The 19,265-nt window shown below is 47.7% G+C and overlaps 5 protein-coding genes across 5 annotated transcripts; 2 read left to right on the plus strand and 3 right to left on the minus strand.

The window, feature by feature from the left end:
• Positions 1 to 732: 732 nt before the first annotated feature.
• NECHADRAFT_89162 (uncharacterized protein) lies at positions 733 to 2,527 on the plus strand (the record flags this gene model as incomplete). The annotated part of the gene is made up of 3 exons (XM_003039419.1): positions 733 to 879; positions 1,007 to 1,345; positions 1,412 to 2,527. 3 exons carry the CDS (start codon positions 733 to 735, stop codon positions 2,525 to 2,527), a joined length of 1,602 nt encoding a protein of 533 aa, XP_003039465.1.
• A 2,183-nt stretch (positions 2,528 to 4,710) lies between these two features.
• NECHADRAFT_89163 (uncharacterized protein) lies at positions 4,711 to 5,713 on the minus strand (the record flags this gene model as incomplete). The annotated part of the gene is made up of 2 exons (XM_003039422.1): positions 4,711 to 5,607; positions 5,657 to 5,713. 2 exons carry the CDS (start codon positions 5,711 to 5,713, stop codon positions 4,711 to 4,713), a joined length of 954 nt encoding a protein of 317 aa, XP_003039468.1.
• A 6,147-nt stretch (positions 5,714 to 11,860) lies between these two features.
• Positions 11,861 to 12,314, minus strand: NECHADRAFT_89164 (uncharacterized protein; the record flags this gene model as incomplete). The annotated part of the gene is made up of 3 exons (XM_003039423.1): positions 11,861 to 11,938; positions 11,997 to 12,094; positions 12,155 to 12,314. The coding sequence occupies 3 exons, from the start codon at positions 12,312 to 12,314 to the stop codon at positions 11,861 to 11,863; spliced, it is 336 nt and encodes a 111-aa protein (XP_003039469.1).
• Positions 12,315 to 15,071: 2,757 nt separating this feature from the next.
• On the plus strand, positions 15,072 to 16,306 carry NECHADRAFT_56121 (uncharacterized protein; the record flags this gene model as incomplete). The annotated part of the gene is made up of 4 exons (XM_003039420.1): positions 15,072 to 15,503; positions 15,566 to 15,656; positions 15,708 to 16,062; positions 16,132 to 16,306. 4 exons carry the CDS (start codon positions 15,072 to 15,074, stop codon positions 16,304 to 16,306), a joined length of 1,053 nt encoding a protein of 350 aa, XP_003039466.1.
• A 606-nt stretch (positions 16,307 to 16,912) lies between these two features.
• NECHADRAFT_98341 (uncharacterized protein) lies at positions 16,913 to 18,217 on the minus strand (the record flags this gene model as incomplete). Its single annotated transcript, XM_003039424.1, has 3 exons — positions 16,913 to 17,709; positions 17,839 to 17,857; positions 17,894 to 18,217. The coding sequence occupies 3 exons, from the start codon at positions 18,215 to 18,217 to the stop codon at positions 16,913 to 16,915; spliced, it is 1,140 nt and encodes a 379-aa protein (XP_003039470.1).
• Positions 18,218 to 19,265: the final 1,048 nt, after the last annotated feature.

A 19,265-nucleotide genomic window follows, 5' to 3' on the forward strand; every position in this document is an offset into this window, starting at 1 on the left:
GACAAGAACGGGATAACTATGACCGAGTGCAAGGGATAGTGAATGTGTGATTGTAATCAGAGCTTGAGGGACAGGGGCTTGGATATGTTGTAGGTCAGTGACTGTCATTACAAGAACGAATCTGGTATACAAACGTACAAACAGATCAGGGAAACGACTCATCAAGCTAGCAATAGCACAAATGCCCTTCATCAAGATCGAAAAAAAACTAAACCGATCACCAAATTCACCACATTCTCGGAGCAGTAGTGGCTGGTTTGATCTTGAGAGCTTGCCCAAGTCAGATATATGTCCTGTTGGTTCGTTTAACTGAGACCTACCCTATAGTGGGCCAAAAACAAATTGCGATTGAGACCCACCTGCCACCTCTCTTATGATGGCGATATACCCTACCTTTTACCTTTCTCCCTTATAAATTCTACTTAACAACCGACAGCCTACGTAGTCATTCCGTAAAATGCGTCTCCATATTTCTTAATCCTCTCGTCCACTGTCCACCATCGCACAAGGAGCACCCAGCCGCGCCCATCATGACTAAGTGGTCAGCCGCCTCTGTTGCTGAAAGTTGCCTCGCTGCATTGTTCAGGCCTGCCCAATAATTTCCCCACCGCCAACCAACACTACTGCTTGAGCAAACAACAATCAAGCCAAACCCGCTCTTTCACCATCATATGATCACGCCCTCCGCTCACCTCTCGCGCCTCGAAAGGTCCATCTTGTTAGTAGGCCTACATGCCGCCTCGTCCGCTTGCGTCTGCGCCTGCGCTGCACCCTGCTGAAACGGTAGACCTGTCTTCGAGGACACGGCAAACACCAGTCGGTCTGATTGATTGCGTCTTGACGGATCCTCGCGGCCCTCCATCTACCGAAAAGCTCCTTGTATGACGCTCTGGCGCTGGTCACATCTTTGACTTTCTACTCCACGATCGCCTCTCCCCTCGTGTGCCCATCTCAGCAACCTGATCCATCTTTCCATGGGACTTTTGCTAACACGATCCCACAACAGACCCTGAGCGCAATCAATTCAAGCGTGTCGCACGCCCAGACCCCGGATGACGCATCGAGCCACTTTCGACATCTCCTCGGAGCACACAACGACGAGGAGAGACACACGATACTGAGAGGCATCGCCAATGAATCGCCGACGCTGGCACGCCTGAGCCGAGACGCTTCACAACTGCGCCCCCGCGAACAAATCGACAGGGACAGGCGGGAACAGGCTGAGAAGAAGAAGCAGTCTGACGCCGTGTGGCTTGACGCCGAATGGGGTGGAAAAGGCTGGATTCCTCTTGATGTTCGAGCTGGGCTGTCCACGGTCGGCCTCGACGAACCCAGTGGTGACGTCGTTAGGTTCATGAGGAAGATCACTGAAGCCGCCAAAAACAAGGGCATCCCGCTACCCTCCCTTTAGGAAGCTGGAGGGACTTTGCGGGTCGCCGTCGATCGCGAAGTGGCCAAGAAGACTGGCAAGATCAAGAACCGCCAGTCGACCCATAGTCCACATCTGACTGGCAGGATCGCCAAGGAAGTCTACCAGTCCATAATCAATCCGACAACTGAAGAAACAGAACGGCCTTCAGAGTCACTACATGGTTCAATTTCACCTGGCTCTCCCTTTACTGACCAATGGCCGACCAACTCCGCTGACGAGAACTACGTTCACGACGACTTGCAACCATTTGATCCTGCCTCGTCACCATCATCTCTGCGATCCGACACCCCATTTTATACTCCTCCTCCCTATCCTCTGGACGATCCCATGGCTGGGGCCAACACGGGGGGAAACACGGCCCCTAGAAAGCATCCCTGTACGGTGGATGGTGAGATGCCAGCGCCCGGTCGTGAGAAAAGACGTCGAAAAATGCACTTGGGTGAGAATCTGCAAGCCATCGGACAGCAAGAGATAATCAGGGCTTGTCATGAGGCTCGCTCTCATCTTGACACCGCTTTGACATCAAAGGCTGAAGCAGACTTGGCCCTAGCGTACCTCAACGCCAGAGTAACTGCCATTCGCGACGTTCAGGAGGTAGTTGACAAACACATTCGGGATGAACGGCGGAAGATCAGCGCGCTGCTTGGTGGGGATTCTTATCGCGACAGTGGCATCAGCATTGAAGGCGACCCTCCCAGTAATGGGCTGGAGTCTGCGCTGGAGAGCGGTGCTACCATTTTCCTCAATGGCGCGAAGAAGAGCCGTGACTTGGTCGTTGAACTTGGTCAAGGTCTTAACCTGGAGATCGATGAAGCCTGCTGTCGTCAACAGAAGGCTGCTGATGGAGTTCGTGAAGCGCAAGAGAACCTAGATACGCTTGATCGCCTTTCCAAAGCAAAAGAGGCTCACGACAGCCAGGTCAAGGCTAAGAGACATCTTGAAAAGATGGAAACCTTGGTGCATGAGGCAAGAGAGCAGTTTGAGGAAGCCGACAGACAACACACAAAGTCGCTTGAAATGGCAGAAAATGGAAACTGGATGGCATGTGTGGATGGGCTAAGAAAACTTGGTGGTCAAGAATATCTTGAGGAGTGATTCTGTTGTGATTTAGAGAGTACCTGTCGTGACGACAAGTGGTTGATTGAGTTTAGAATTTAGTCACGACAGAGTCAATTCGATCGAAATAGAGCAAATGGGCTGACAAGCTTCCTTGAATGGTCCTGCAGATTTTCCTCGTTGTTCTCAACCAAGTAGATCCTCGATCACAACAACTAACCCACGTACGGCTCGTCTTGCCCTTCACCTGGCTTAGTGAGAGCTATTCTGGCAAAGGGGAATTGGTAGTCACCTCTATATCTACTTCAGCTCGCGTCAACATCATCCATTTTGCAAAATCTCGACAGAAACATTTCTCTCCTTCATACGCCCAACAAAGGAAGGTTTGTCAATCATCTAGAGAGATAGGTTTCTTCGTACAGGTCGGAATGATGGAAGTGGTTTAGATTTCTTTACACAATTTCGGCAATATTGCTTAGTTGCCTGTCTATGAAAATAGATACCGAGCGGTTCTGGTAGTCACAGAGTCAGGAGACGGTGAGGAGGATTGCGAGCGCTGAGATACAACGGGTATGATCGAGGATGTAGCTACCAGGGCGAGAACGAGTCGTTGCAGCTGCTGAAGCTGAAATCGAGAGAACCCTCATGGTGATTTTGGTGCAGGATTTGCTGGGTCATCACAATTCTGGTCTTGTCCTGGCGAATGCCGTAAACTTGCTTCTCACATGGTTTGTCTGCTCGACATTTTTTTCGGGCTCAGAAAGAGGGCCGAAGTGGATGAGAGACTGGTCGCTCGTGGTCATTTCTTGTAAGTGTCTACAATGAGGGCAACAGTCCATCAGCCACAACGGTAAAAGACTCAGTTACTTTGATGCTTCCCCGTCTCTCGTATTTCGTAGCTGATCGGAGTTATGGACTTATGCCGCTTCCTTCCGACATAAGCCAGAGCCTTCATGATCCCTAAGAACACACTAAACCCGGTAGTGACATTCAGACGCTGGCTGGCGGTCAACTTGCTGACGGGAGGTTAAACGACTTGATGCCAGGTCCATCATCGCATTGTGACAAGCACCTTACACGGCGGCCTACGCTGGTATTGTCGGAGAGGGCAGACGGCAAACTTAGACAACTGAATGAGAGGCTAAGTTGCAGCTGATGGCCTTCACTCACTAGTCTCTAACCCTACAGGCTCTTTAAAGGGTCATTCTGGATATAGTCTCTTTTCTGCTGCTAGAGCGCTTGCATGTTGAGGGCCTCGGCTCTGTTGTGCACTTCATAGGGCCACAAGCGACGACTGACACTTTATCCTAATGTTGGTTGGTGATGGGCGGCTCACACAATGATAAGATGTCACAGACCAGACAACTTTGCATCTGCTCGTTGGCCGGGGAAGGCCGGCCACAGCCTATGGGGTGTTATCCAGCAAAGTTCTCTGCTTGCTGCTGACGTTTGTTTTGTCAAGCCTTTATTATAGGCTAGATGGTCTCAGAGCTCTTACATCGTGTCAGTCATGCCCAACAGTCGTGTGAAGTCGTTTAGTGTCAGATTTAAAAAGGTGATCAAGGTAATGAATTGACTTCCCTTGGGTCCCCTTGCTTACTCATCTTTCTCCAACGTGTGACCGTCTTGATGCTATTATAAGAGTTGCATAGTTGCGAAATACTTTTGAGCATGGACGACGAGAATGACCTGTAGACCCCTTTCTGTTATACGAGAATGACCTATGCCGTGACTCTTGAAAGGCCAGGGAACTTCAGCCTCGGTAGGAATAACTGGTCGAGCAATAGTTGCAAAGCGGCATGATAAGCTCGCACCGTCGTTGTCTCACGGAGACCAGCCCTGGATACATGGTGGGTGTGTGCGTCAACAACATCTACCTGGACATACTGTCACCGATCTCCTCAAAGTTTCACGCCGAGGCTCTCAGGAATAAGAAACTGAGGTGCTCACTCTTCAGGAGATCAAGTCAACGCATATGATGGTTTCCGATAGCATTTGGAAACAATCGGCTCCAACAGATGGTCAAACCTCAGAGATCAGGGGCGAGCAGACTTCATCAAAGGAAGCAGCCAAACAAGGAAAACATAGAATTGGTAACCAGCTGCTGAACAGTAACATTCTTCATGCGCATACAACCTGTTATGCCATTGGTGAACCTGCCTGCGTCCTCTACAGAATATTTCCAACGCAACCATCGTTAAATCATCACAGAGTCACGTCGCTCACTCTCGACGGCGAGGGAGGAATTCGTGCTTCAGACCGTAAAAAGCATCAACCAACCCTTGCAGCTCATCAATCTCCCATCTGTCAACCTCCCATTGCTCGTCCCACAAAGCCTTCTCCTCCTGGTCCTCCATCTCGAGGAATCGGTAATAGTTGATTTCGCAGAGATGTGTAAACTCATCAGCGATCTCCTCGACGGCCCATGTCAGTCGTCGTGCCCACTCTGAGCCGCTCAGTTCGTTGTCTTGCGGAAGAAGCTTGACGTCATATCGGCTGGCGATCCGTGCGATACGGGCCTCAAGGTCCTTGAGCATACGGAGGCTGGAGCGAATAGTCTCTTCGTACTCCGTAGCATCATTTTCAGAACCAGGCTTCTGATCGTTGTTGCTTACGCCCGTCGTATCTGTGGGTTGGGAAATGATGTCGGGGTTGTCGCCCGTGGCCATGGTGGAGGCAGTCTGGATATTGATGGGGCTGTGAGTGCCGCTGTTGGACATAGTCAAGGGAGTTGGGTGGGATATGTGTCGTTCTCCTTGTTGCGTGTTTAGGACAAGGGAGTGTCCCGGGGGCAATCGGGACGACGAAAATGAAAAGACAACAGTGATTTTCTGGATAAGATACGGCGAACAGAGTAGTTGAATGGGTAGGGACTTGGTGCAAGCTGGTGATCTTGAAATGATGGATGGCGAAGGAGTCAGGTTCCATGGAGTCGGGCTGACGGAAAGGGGGGGGCGCTTATAGGTAGAAGTCTCAACAAACCGTCCGTCCAGGTTGATACACAGCATAGCATACAACAACTCATTGCGGCCGGGGCAGGCGGGCTGCGGCTTGAGTCCAAGCATGATGCCGTTGCTCCCATTGAACAAAAGCGCGTCTATCCGTGCCCGCTCGCTTGACTGCATGTGCGTATCATAAAGAGGTCCAAGCTGCAGCATGTAGCTATACGCCTATGTGCGTTGGTGAACCTGAAAGGGGGGTGTGGGCCGTGTAGCAATTGGACATGGTTGACGCGGAAGCACCGAGCCGCTATGCAAGGCGTCCGGCCGCGGTGAGTTGGCATCTTTCACTGTAATTCTTTTATCTCTCTGCACCGTGCTGTCATGGACTAATGATGCAGGTAGGCTGAAAGATTCTTTATTCTTTGCATATGTAACCGTCAACGCAAGAGGCAAACTTGAACGCGTCACATGACAGCCCCAATGACCGGGTATGGCTCGAGGGAGAGAAAGGAAGCTCCTGAGACCTTAAAAACGAGGCACGAGTTTTCCCTTGCTTAGCATCAAGCATCACATACCTCCAGCTTCCAATTTATTCATGGCCGACATGATTGTGTATTGGAATGAGATGAATGGAGGAGCCCAGCTGCAAGAGTCCTCCAAAGCAGCGAGCCACGACTGATCTTCACTGGTATCTACGGTCATAACCGGTTATAACTGACCATAACTTGTTTCTCTTCAGTTATAACCTGGTTCTCTCAGCCAGGACAGGTCAAAACTTGTTGACTACTCCTACTTTCAATTATTCACTACAGAACAACATGACCCTTCTTCTATCCTGATATTGTATACATGGACCATTTCTCTAGGCTGGATCTTCATGATCTACTACGATCCGAGCCGCCTTTGCCCGTTCGATGCGATCAGAATCAGGCTCTATTAAGCGCACAGGAAATAGTGGGTGTCGAATCATTCGAGAATACAGTTGCCGGGTGAGAGGGCCGGCCTGGCGGCCCTGTGAAATTCCTGGCACTTTGGTAATAAACCACAACGTTTTTTTCGTCTGTGTCGAGAACATCCCTAACCGTGTTAGAGTCTCCAATAGTCTTGATGAGACTTTGATTGCGTGATAGTGGCTTTCTACACGGGAATCTTAATGGCGCTCCTAGGAGATTGGCAAGGGGCAAGCCCATGAGGGCTTTGCCAGGCTGTGGGAGTGGGAGTAACTGACGTAGCAGAAGATAATATCAACCTCTGCCGCCGTAAAACCCCCTTTAACGAATATCATTTCAATAACTGCTACACCAGCCCGATGATCTATATGCTGGTGCCCTTTTGTCTGCCGCTATTCTGATGTGAAAACACCTCCCAGCTTCGACGTTCGGTTTTCTGTTCCATTAAGACCGACCAATGAAACTGCCAGTGTTTACGCATCAATCATACTCTATCTCGCTCACCTGGCGGAAAATCCTCCTCCTGGGGTCACTACCACATCGTGAAGTAGAGCCCAGATATCTCGGCGGACGAGATCGAGAGCATTTTGACCGTGGTTCGCCAAATTCATACTCTGCAGGAGGCAGTTGAGGACTTTGGGGCGGTCTCGTCATTGTGTTGGCATCAGTTGGTTGGAGACCATTTCTTGTGGAATGTTTTCCAAGCGGGCTTGCCCTGGTGAGTGTGTCAGGCACATTTTAGCCACAACAGGTCATGGCCGACCCGCCAGATCTAAGCAGTTTAAATCAAGATAAAATTTTCTTAGGTACAACGCACGGGGTATAAGACAGTAGGTCATAATCGGAATTGCCAGGGTATTAGTATGACAGCCAGTTATAACCATAGTTGCCAAGTGATAACCGGGATGGATGTGTTATAACAAGAAGAGCTAGGTCATAACAAGGATCCAGCTGACAGAGCTGGACTCCAGTAGGGGTGTAACCAATTGTGTCATAGTGGGTTTCAGTGATATCAAATAGAATATTGTGCTCTTTGATCTTATGGCTGTCGGAGACGTCATTGAAAACAACAGTATCCTGCCTCTTATAGTAATGACGGCGTAATTACTTTGAAGATTAAGGTATTCCAAGGAACGCCCAATTTCTCTATATTTCACTTATCTAAGCCTCGAGTAAACACTCCCAGTTAATATGCCTATACACCCTCTCACGAGCGCTTCGTCCGATGAGAGTCATAGTACCAACCAGGTAGTCTCACAAGAACGATGGTTGCCACTTAGATCGCCAAAAAAACAGAAGATGAGCCTGAAGGCGTTTCATCGGCTCGCCCCCAATTGTGGTTGTAGACAAGGGGGAGCTCGACCGACTGAGGCTTTTGACTGCCGGCCAAATGTATCAAATCGAAGTTTCCAGGGCTTAAATACAGAACCGAGAGTTGGAGATTGTGTCGGTCATAGTTGTGCTTTAGGGGTTATCGCCAGGGTCTTGGTCCTTCTCGGGAAGAGCAGTTGGGTATAACTTCAACATCTCCTTTCGCCACCATCGCTGAGCCTCGTTAAGCTTTTCATGATCCGTAAGCCAGCTGAAAGGGTATTGCTCCTCGTTCTCAAGGGTGTCCTCAATTGGGCAGTACGCCATTAGGACGTAATCGTCCTGGTTGAAACCGCGCATCCGGGATGTGGTGCAGTGCTTATCGAAGAAACGACGAAACTGACGGCCGCACATAAACGGAGTGATTGACACCGACAGCATTTCCGCCATGTTCAAGTGTCAACAACTAATGAGGACGCGGAAGGGATGCTTTAGGGGCAACGTGCGAGCAGTCAAGGTAATAGGACGTGCCTTGACTTACGGAAGAAGGAGGACGGGAGATAGGGAGAAGGATTAATGCTGGGATAGGTTCATCCTGAGAATGCCAGCTGCCATTTATGCCCAATTAAATAGACAGCGAACAATCCCGATGTCAGTCCCAGGCAACCCAGTGCCGTTGAACATTCCCTCACTCATGTCCCAGTCCCTCCTTTGTTTCTAGCATGAGCAAAGTGGACAAAACGATTCATTGTAAGGTAGAAACAAGCACTGAACCAAATGCTTTTTATCAATCTTCGCCGAAGCTCCATTGTTATGTTCTTTGTTCTAGTTGAGGCCTAGTCCCCAACGGCACAACTGAGCCGAGAGCTAGCCCAAGTGCCTTCTTATTGAACAAAGGGAAAATTCTCTCCCGCAGACAGCTCATCTAATCTCATTTCACCCAAGGCCAATTTCACACAAGAACGATGACCTGATATTTGTTACCACATTTGGGCTGTAGAACAACAACGCCACTGGCATCTGTGTAATTATGGATTGACAAGCGAGCTTACCTAGGGATCCGAGACGGCAGGTGTTTTGTTGAAACCAGGAGAGAAATCACGTCTCGGTCAAGTGGACGAGCCCAAGCGGGGAAAAACCTAAGACAAGCGGACGTCTAGGGCGTGTTAGTTTTGGGGTATCTTTGGTTATAAGGGGGAAACTCGCTATGGAGTTCTGGTTGGTGTGCTTGTCTTTTGCGTGATGAGAAAGCATCGCACACTGGGGGAGGCCTATGACAAGCGGTGGATGGCATCGCGCTGTGATGGCTTGGGACTAGGAAGGAGAGGTCACTATTAGAAAAGAAGGTTGGGACGACCAAGGAGAAAGGCTATGAGCATACTAACATATTTCTGATCTTAAATAAAGCCTCCGCCATATATATTATCAAATAGCGCGCTAAGGCGGTCTTCGGGCTTAGTTAACCTATTAAGGGCTAGGCTATAACTATAATAAAGAATAGATCTTAAATATAATATAATATTATAACCTAATATTAATATAATAATTTAATTAAATTTCTATAATAATAAAAGAATTATATTTAGCTATATTATTATAAAAATCTAATCTCTTATAATTATTTTAATTATTTTAATTTATATATAAGAAATAAAAGATTTTTTATTTTTTATATTTTTTTAAGCTATAATTTCTTAATATTATAGCTTTAAACTTAATATTAAGAATAATTATTAATTAATTATATAGCCTTATTATTATTAAATATAAAAATTAATATTTTTTTAAAAACTTTTTTAAGGCTTAAAATAAAATAGTATTAAATAAAATATAAAATTATTATTAATTTATAATATTAATATAATAATTAAGCTTTATAAATAATAAGCCTTTTTTAATAATAATTATTATTTTAAGTTAATTATTTTAAATATTAAAATAATTTTTTTATAATATTAAAATATTTAAAAATATTTAAAAGATTTAAGTATTTTATATAATATTATTAATTATTAAAGCTATATAAGCTTTAAACCTTGATAATTTTAAAGCTTAAAAATTACGTTTTTATTATAACTATAAAAAAAATATAAGCTAAATTAATAATTTATTAAAGCTAATTATAATATTAAAATTAATATAAAAATAATAATAAAATAAGGAAGCTAATTATAAAAGAAAGATTAAGGTTTTTAAGTTATTAAATTATAAAAGTAATTTAAATTATTAAGAAAAAAAAAGGTTTTAATTATAAAGATAGAAAAATTTAAGTAATAGAGAAATATAGGTTTAATTAGAGCTTAAATATAATATCTTAGTAAATTACTAAACTTATTAATTGGCGTATATATTATCTTTGAATATAATATTACTATGTCTTTATTACCCTGTAAGTCACCTAAACCGACTTTCGCATGCCGAGAGCGACCGTCAGAACTGCCAAGATTGGATTACCTTAGGAATTAAGAACTGGTGGAGCATACCTGACCGCAGATTCTCTGTTGTGACTCTTCCAGGACATAGCCTCTGTTTTTGTTTCCTGGTGGTGATTGGAGTAATAACTTGTGATTGCCTTCCTTGTTTCTGGGTAGACTATTCACGCATATATATTCAATCTGGTGCATAATCCGTTCTTGATTATTCCCATTCATCCTCCTATTGCTATTTCGTGGGAGGATGGTTGGACTCTTGGAAAGCCGTGATAATAGGAGTCTATCTAAGTGGGCATATCTATGTGCACAGCTTTTAGCCCTAGGACACAGCATTGGGATACACTGGGATAGTAACTTATGGGCTCGAAACTGAAATTGTTCTATTACGCCTCCATTCGTGTTCTCTACCCTCTGGAGCAAATCCTTGTAAGATTTCTGATTGGATTTGCAAGATGTTGGGCTAGTGTCGAGGCACTTTGGCCTAAAACGAGAAACCTACCACCCCCTGGTGAGTGCAGGGCACTCTCCACTGGGACCTAATCCTATCTACCCCTTGGCTGTATTTGCACAGTTGGGAGCGACTTGAAGAACATATGCTGTGAATTCTTTCCTCGAGCACTTGAGGTGTGCCCAGCGCCATCTACGTTGCCATCAGCGTGGGGTTTGGAATCTCATCACCGTAGCAGAATAGCCTGTTCTAACCGCTTTCTGGAATTAGTGTCTACTCATGAATATTGTCGACAAGAGACACGTCGTGCAGCGTGGAGGCCTCTGGGTACCGCACGATAGGGCCAGAGATGCCAACCAAAATATCTATTACTCTGCCTGGCAGGAACCAGGTCCTGAGGCATAATTTGAAGGTGCTCTTCGAGTCATGGCGCTATCAACAATCGGTGCCTTGCTTTCTGGGCTTGGCTTCATGGAATTTCGGTGGGTTGAATGCGTATTATGCTATGTTTTTCGTGATAAATCTAGATATTTTCTTAGATGAGGAGAGGTGTTGCCTCAGTACACAGTGACAAATGGTTGCCACATGAATCGATCTAATACTATTAACGAATGGCACCTGAAGAAGCTTTATGGCGAAGTCATGCCGGTTTGTAGGCAGGGCTCTCAGCTGTCACCGCCCCTTGGCAGTGGTTTGGGGATTGAAGAGCCGGCTCATCTTCATTTATCCTGCTTTGTGACTTCTCAGGCATTCCTTTGTGAACTCAGTGACGTTTAAAAACAAGTCATTAGGCACCACAACAAAGAACATGGTTTTTGAAACATTCCTGCGTTAAAGTTAAATCCATCGTACCCCCCCGCAACCTTGTCTAGAACCATGACAAGGTCACTGAGCCAGGCTGAGATCTTCTAAGTTGCTAGGGAAGAGGTGTGTCAATTCAGACTCGCCATTAATGTACGGAGACTGCCCTCTTCTCACAGCCCTAGTAGTGACAATCTGCCTTGATAATCTCAGCCGAAACGAACCTCATATGGCCCAAGGCCTTTCCTACGTGACTCTTGCCGTGGTAGTGGGACCGCGAGGGTGACGTTTACTGGTTGATTGGATATGGACGAAACGGTTTATGATGTTATAATGTGTTGAAGATCTGTTCTTTATTACAGTTGCAGCCCGGCCCTTGATGGGATAAGGACGAAAGTTGTTTGACAAGGCATTGGAAAGGAGTTTTCCCATGTTTCGAAACCATCCAGTAGACGTCTTCTGTACCTTGACCTATATTTGACTAGCAACTAGCCCACGTAATCCCCTGTCTCCCAGCCCTCGCCATGTACCCAGTACGACCATAGCCTGCTGATGGCCAATTCGGGCTAATTCCTCAAGGCTACAAGAGCCAAGATATGACTTGCAGAAGATCAAGTCACTTACGCCTTCAGGAACTTGAGGAAGTACCGTGCTTGGACGAGAGCTGCCTGGACCGCCAAACTCGCGGGCTTTCTCCTTCAAAGTGGTTCCGGGCTTTGGACCTGCGCCCGATCATCATTCTCACAGGATAACACATGTTCACATGTGTGCTGGTTTTGTACCTTGGCTGAACGTCTGTAATCCCGTGGACCTTTCGTTGATCAGGCTATGGCACGCCGAGAGGTTCTGCTCCCCTGTCTCCTCATCCGGAGCCCCGTCAGCTGGACATGTAAAACGATCACGCAAGACGATGTCGGGATTCCTATCCTGTTTTGGGCTCATCTCTTAAGTCGCGGCTGGATGAAGTCTGAAATTCTTGACAGCCCTAGTAAATATTGCACGGCATGACCCTCTATCTGTCATCTTTCCAACCAAGTAGGCTTTGCAAGCGATCCGGTTCTTGCTTGTTGCCACCTTAGATACCGTGCCAGCCCACCGTGAGATATCAATCAATTCGTCTCAAAAGTGTTCCGACTTGATTTATTTGCCGACGGCAGCTGTAACCAATTCTAGAGGCTGCGGTGCGAGCCTTGCTTGACGAGTTGGGGTACCCACCCATTGGTTATGGTTCTTACTGGAGCTGCCGCCAAACAGTATCGTTAGGTGTTATAACTTCACGGTACAGAGGGTGCATGGACTGATGGGGAAGGATGTAAAATTCTGCTATTTGAAGACGCCAGGGTGGCAAGAAGGAGACAGTGACAGCGCTCTTGGACGACAAGACCATCTTGGATGGTGTCACGAGGCACAACTGTCTTTAGTTCGAAAAGGAGAGGCTTGGATAGGATATTAGCATCACAGAGCACAAGTTCAAACTTGTAGAAGCCATGGAAATGGCTTGTGTAGGCCGTCTTCTAGAATAATTCGAGGAGGGTACCACTACCAATACAGCCTTGACCAAGTGTGCCTTATTTGGGCCTGAAAGACCGACAAAGCTAGGAGGGATTTCTCGCATGCTTTACGTATGTAAGATAGAGGGTAGGGTATTGATGTCCTTATGAAGGAGGGCTGAAAGGGTGACAAGGTCACGACTGAGATAAGGAATTGGTAGACGGAAATCATGTACGGAGAGATTGATCACAAGTGGGCGGCTGTTGTTTCGTCAGGGACCCAACATAGGGGGCAAAGGGTAGCTAATTAGGAGTACCTAGACGAAGAAGGAGACACTTCAGATCAAGCCAACTCGGTTTCGCGAAGTATACTCCTTGGTGACACTGACTCCTGGACATTCTGGCCCAAAGACGTATCTTCGACAGGCCCATCCACACTCTTGTCCCTATTTCACTGCTACACAACCAGGCTCCCGAGGTTTCTAAGGTTAGCTACACGATGAAGCGGGTGGGAAAAGGCTAAGGAGTCTTTGTGTCTCCTCCTTTCGGGTCGTGCCCATTTCTCCCGAGCCTTCTGCCTACTTGATCGTTTTTGGTGATGAAACTGAGTCCGGTGGCGGGAGTTTTCAACTCTGACCAAGGTATACGCACCATTGATCGCTCAGCACGGTGCGTTCAAGGTCAAATCCCATCCCCTGCAACTGACTCACGCGGGCGTTTCCATCCGGCGAGTCTATCTCACTTACCAGCTTCATCATGTCATTCTTGATATAATTGCAAAGGAAACCGGATTGTGTCTCATGCCTCTAGGTGGCTCGATCACACACGACGTTGGGTCCTCCAACAGCAAAGGGTATCGAGAGTCACTGGGGATATACTTCAGACATATGATTGCTATGGAACACAATCCCCACTGTAGAGGAAGACACATTCTGCTATTTGCAGAGGCATTTGGGCCTTGTATGCTGCTCAACAGCTGCCAAGCACGGCTTATTGGCTACGGAGCTCAGGGTTCGAAACCGGCGAAAACGATGGACGGTGAGAATATAGACCTGACCAGAATGAGAGAAAGGCGAGTCGTAACGTTGCCGCCCTAGGTCTTTGCGATCAACGCCGGCTTTGTAGATTGCATTCAAGGGACCGGGGCCAAGATCTAGGATGCCACGGGGAAAATGTTGAATATTTATGGTGCCCCAGTTCGAACATTTCGCGTCGCCAATGAAGGAGAATGCGATGTTCTTCCACCACCAGGTTACAAGGTATCTGGCACGCGCCAGAGATTTTTATAAATTGTCGCAAAAGAGTACCGAAGAGTTTGCCCGGCCAGCTTGTACGTTGTTTCTCTGGTTACCGTATCGACTCAACACATCCGGACTGGACGGTGGGTCTTGGTACCCTTGCAAGCGTCTCTTCTGCAATGCCCGATTGGCCATCCCACAGCTCTGTTAGAGTTAGGGCAGTTAACGTCTCTAACAATAAGTCAATGGCTTGCATAGAGCCAACGAGCTGCCTTTGACAGGGGTGGTTAGACCCACCGTCGAGTCCGGATGTGTTGAGTCGATACGGTAGCTTTTCTCCTTGTCTCACGTGCATCTGTGTATCTGTTTGTACTCTGGGCATATCTTTGTCTTGGGTGCGTGTAATTCATGGACCGCCGCCATCAGAGTCCTCTCTTGAAACACTTTTTGTCCGTTTCAATGTGTTCTCGCGCAGGTGTCCCACTCAGGGCCGGGCTTCATTTCTCTTTATTATAAGGCACTTGATAATTATATCTTTTTCTAAGCTATGTCATAACGTTATCTACCTCACGGGTTTCTTTGCTAGACTACTTGTTCCATGAAAGTACCCTAAACCTGATTCTTAACCACTCGATTTGTCATACTTTAACGTTGGAACATCCCTGACACATCGATTTGTAATACCCTAACGTTAGTACATCCCTGATATTTTATGCTCCATCGAGGCTTTCGCCATGACGAACGAAGGTATATCCCCGCATTGTTCCGCAGGGCATCCGCTGTTCTCAACCAATTGTGAACATAGCTGGGGATAACGTTACCTTTCTTACCGGTCTCGATTGCACAGCACCGTCACACCCTATAAAAGAAAGAAGGCATCGCTGCTTGATCCACATTGAAGAAGAACTGACACGATTTCTCTACCACTGGATAAACAAACATAACACCTTACAGACAACCTTACAGACAACATGGCCTACCCACGCACCTGCCGCGCGTTCCGTCGCACCGAACCCCCCTATCCTCTTGCTGTTGTACCGTCCACCGAAACACTCCCAGACACACTCGGCCCTCGCGACGTCGTCATCCGCGTTCATGCAGTGTCGCTCAACTTCCGCGACGTAGCCATGCTGCACGAAGGCCGCTACCCCGCGCCGGCCGAGCCCCAAGGCATATCTGCGTCAGACTGCGCGGCGGAAGTTGTGGCTGTGGGTGATGAGGTGAAGCAATTCAAGATTGGGGATCATGCGGCCCCAGTCTTCAACATGAGCAATCTGGACGGCACGGAAAGGGATATTGAGGCCGTGGCCCTTGGTGGCGACGGCCCCGGAGTTCTCAGGGAATTCGCGGTATTCGAAGACAAGTTCCTGGTGAAGCTTCCGCAGCATTTGTCTTGGGAAGAGGTAAGTCGGGTCCTGAGAGTTGTCCAAGGTGGTTATATCGCGTGAGTTGTTGACCTGAATAGGCATCAACGCTCGCGTGTGCAGGATTGACAGCTTGGACGTCGCTCGATTCGCTCAAGAGTCCCAACGAGGACACTACTGTACTGCTACAAGGTGATTCAACATATCGTTGCGTTCTGTTATTGTTTAGCTGACCTCAGAAAGGCACTGGCGGCGTCAGCATGTTTGCCCTGCTGATATGTCTTGCGGCCGGCATCAAGCCAATTATAACTTCATCTTCGGATGCGAAGCTTGAAAGGGTTAAACAGCTTGGTCGTGATGTCCAAGGGATCAATTACAAGAAGCATCCGGACGTTGCAGCGGAAGCCCTGCGGCTCACTGGTGGCAAAGGGGTAGACTACGTTGTTAATAACACTGGGCCAGCTTCCATTCCCTCCGATTTGCAGTCCTTGCGTAAGAAGCACGGGACCATTTCGTTGGTAGGGTTTCTGGAAGGCTTCGAGGCCGACTGGAAGCCCAGCCTGCTCCTCACTGTTCTATCGAAGGCCGCTAAGATTCAGTAAGTTATCACACAGCACGCTCGTTGCTTTCCTTCCAGCAATTGGACTTTTACTGATGCTTCGATTAGGGGTATTCAGGTCGGGTCGAAGAAGCAATTCGAGGAATTGAACAAATTTTTGGATGAGAAGAAGGTTCGGCTTGACTCAATAGTCGATAAAACATTCGCTTTCGAGGATTCCGCTGCAGCGTTCGACTATCTTTACTCAGGAGCACACACGGGGAAGGTGGTGATTAAGATTTAGATATGCAACATGGCTCAGTATTCCTCAAAAACAGAAGCCAGGGGAACGGCGCCTCAACCTTCTAAAGCCAATCTCGGCAGCATTAGTATAGTTCTTCAATTGACTAAGACAAGACGACGGATCTATTACTTTATCATTGTCTGAGATGATAACAAGAAGCCATGAGGCACACCAGCAAAAAACACAGTCACGGATCCACAACCGTTATCTCTGGTATTGAAGATTGCCATGGTACCTAGTTAAGTGTCGCGCAGCGATAAGACTAGATTTGCCTCGGTACATCTTTCACTTTTGCCAACCCTGCAGCGGTCTAATATGTTTAATACAACGCAATTTCTATTAGAATTGGCTGGGATAGGCTTGGTGACTGGTCGAGAAGTTGGTAGTGTATATATATTGAACCCACAACGTAGTTCCTTCATGTCTAGTTCAGCTCCCTACCAAGGACTTACTGGGACTGGTTCAGGAGAAGAGGCCCTGTGCGGACCTGCCATACCGTTGATGGCTAAAACAAGGGATCTAAGTTGTGCATGCCACTACCCACCAGCCGCGGTCCACTATAACGCTCGAGACCTCACAACTTGCCTCTCAATGATTGAGGACCCTTTAAGGAAACCTAATAACAATCTTGATGTCCTCCCGCCGCTCGAATCGCTGGTAATACTTCGGCGCCTCCTCGATATTGATCTCACGGTCGATAATGAAGCTCGGTCGTGCTTTGCCGGTCGAGATAAGATCTGAAAGCATCGGCGCGTAAGACTTGTGATCCACACCACCGGAAGTGAAAGACAAGCGCTTGTCGTGGAAACTAGCAAGTGGAAAGGTGATGTTGGGAGAAATGGTGGAACCACGAGGTGTGCCAGGGGTATCGGGGAACGCAGACGTGACGCCAACCTGACCAATACCTCCCCCTATCCTCGTAACGGCGATCATCTGCCTGATGATGATGTCTTGCTCGATTTCGAGATCACGATTAAACGCCTCAGCACCTACGCAATCGACGGATCTAATCACTCCGCCGTTGGGTTCGTAGCGCAAGATCTCTTCAACGGGATCAGTGTCGACAAAATTGATCGGGACCGCACCGATGGACTCGGCGAGATCAAGGCGTGACTGGACATAGTCTACGACGTAGACCTTTGAAGCGCCACGGATGATAGCCGAGTGTGCAGACAGAAGACCGACAGGGCCAGCGCCGAAGACGGCCACCGTGTCGCCGGGCTCAAAGCGGGCAAAGTCGAGTGCGGCCCAGCCAGTGGGAAAAATGTCAGACAGAAAGAGGTAATCGACGTCGCGAGCACCACTGCTGGTGCTGGTGCTGTTGGTGTTGTTGGCTGCTCTGCCAACCTCATTGGGTATCGGGATAAGACTCATGTCGGCGTAGGGAACCCGGACATACTCGGCTGGAACAAAATCGTTTAGTAAAAGGCATTCTCCTTTTGTAACGCAGTGCAAATAGTGTGCCAAAAGATGAGAAAGGGAAGTGCAGAAGAAATGAAAAGAGATAAAGACGATCTGTTGGTCAATCGTACCTTGACAGCCACTACCATCCTCATCACCCCAGGTCCGGCCTAATCCAAAACCAACTCCCATCTCCAAACCATCCATTTCTAGATGTCCGCTGTCCGTACCTCCCGGGATGACGACATAATCGCCGACCTCTACGTGCGCCACAGCTTCGCCGACTTCCAGGACGTAGCCCATGCCTTCATGGCCCATGGTCCAAGGCACCTCTGGGCTACCATAGAGGCCGCGGTAGATATGAAGGTCACTACCACAGATTGCGGAAGCTGTAATCCGGACAAGAGCATCGGTTTCGGCTAAGAGGGTGGGGATTGGGAGAGAACGGATGGGCATCTCGAAGGGGACACCCTCCCAGACGACGCCTCTCATTGTGCCATTAAGCGCCATGGTGTTATGAGTCGATGAACAATCACAAAGGACTTGGTGCTTTGCGAAATCCGGGACCAAGTCCAGGTAGCATCAACACTTACTTATACATTGCGAGTGTTTTCCACCAGCGCTCTCCTTTACTCCAAATCGTCCCGATTCTCTCAAGTTCGATTACTTGCGTACAGGTCTAAGCCCCTGATGACGCGTTGCTTCATTAGTTATCAGCTTGGCATCTTGGGACTGCCGACATACCTCTCTTTGTGCTGCACTAGGCTTTCCAGACACTGCGGTGGAACAAGGTCACTATGCGCTCCATTGGGATCATGGAATTAAGCAGTTCATGTCCGTGGCTGGTCTTATTACTTCCAAGTTTAGCGTGTGATCGACCTGGGATGTTCCTCAACTCAGGCATCGGAAATCGTATTGCTGCAGAACCCTATAGTACATTTCACTGCTTAGAGGGACTTGAGTCTGAGGACAATGGACAAGGACTATGAAAATCCCGGGGAGGCCGGCCGTGTAAGCCCTGATGATAATTATTGGCATAGTGATCGTAGTAATCACCATACAAAAGAGGAACAATACGTAGTCATAACAGCAATACAAAAAGCTTCATCATATATTCATACCCGTTGGCTCATGTGGGTCTATCGACCCAGGCGAGCCAACCTAGCAAGCTAGGTTGGCCACAAAATTATGATACGGCCACAAAATTGTGATACAGACCCCGCACTTGGTGATATCCTTATTTACATGTAATTACCACCTATTTTAGCCGTATTTCACGACACCAACTGGTAAAAAACACCTCTCTTATATCCATCTTCATTATGCCGAGTGATGCGAATCTCAAGGCCGCCCGGGAAGTCATAGCATTACATGCGCGGTATACCCGGGGCCTCCATCGCAGCACCTCCACCGGCACAACTTAACCTCTCTCACTTCATGCCGCCAACGCCCGCTACCCCGGATCCTCCTTTGCCTCTATTCAGAGGATCATAAGAAGGCTAGAGACCGGATCTACGCCTCGTCAAGTCGGCAGACCGAGAGTCCTCATAGACGAAAA

The sequence above is a fragment of the Fusarium vanettenii genome, assembly GCF_000151355.1.
Source record: "Fusarium vanettenii 77-13-4 unplaced genomic scaffold NECHAsca_102_unmapped, whole genome shotgun sequence".
NCBI lineage: Eukaryota > Fungi > Ascomycota > Sordariomycetes > Hypocreales > Nectriaceae > Fusarium > Fusarium vanettenii.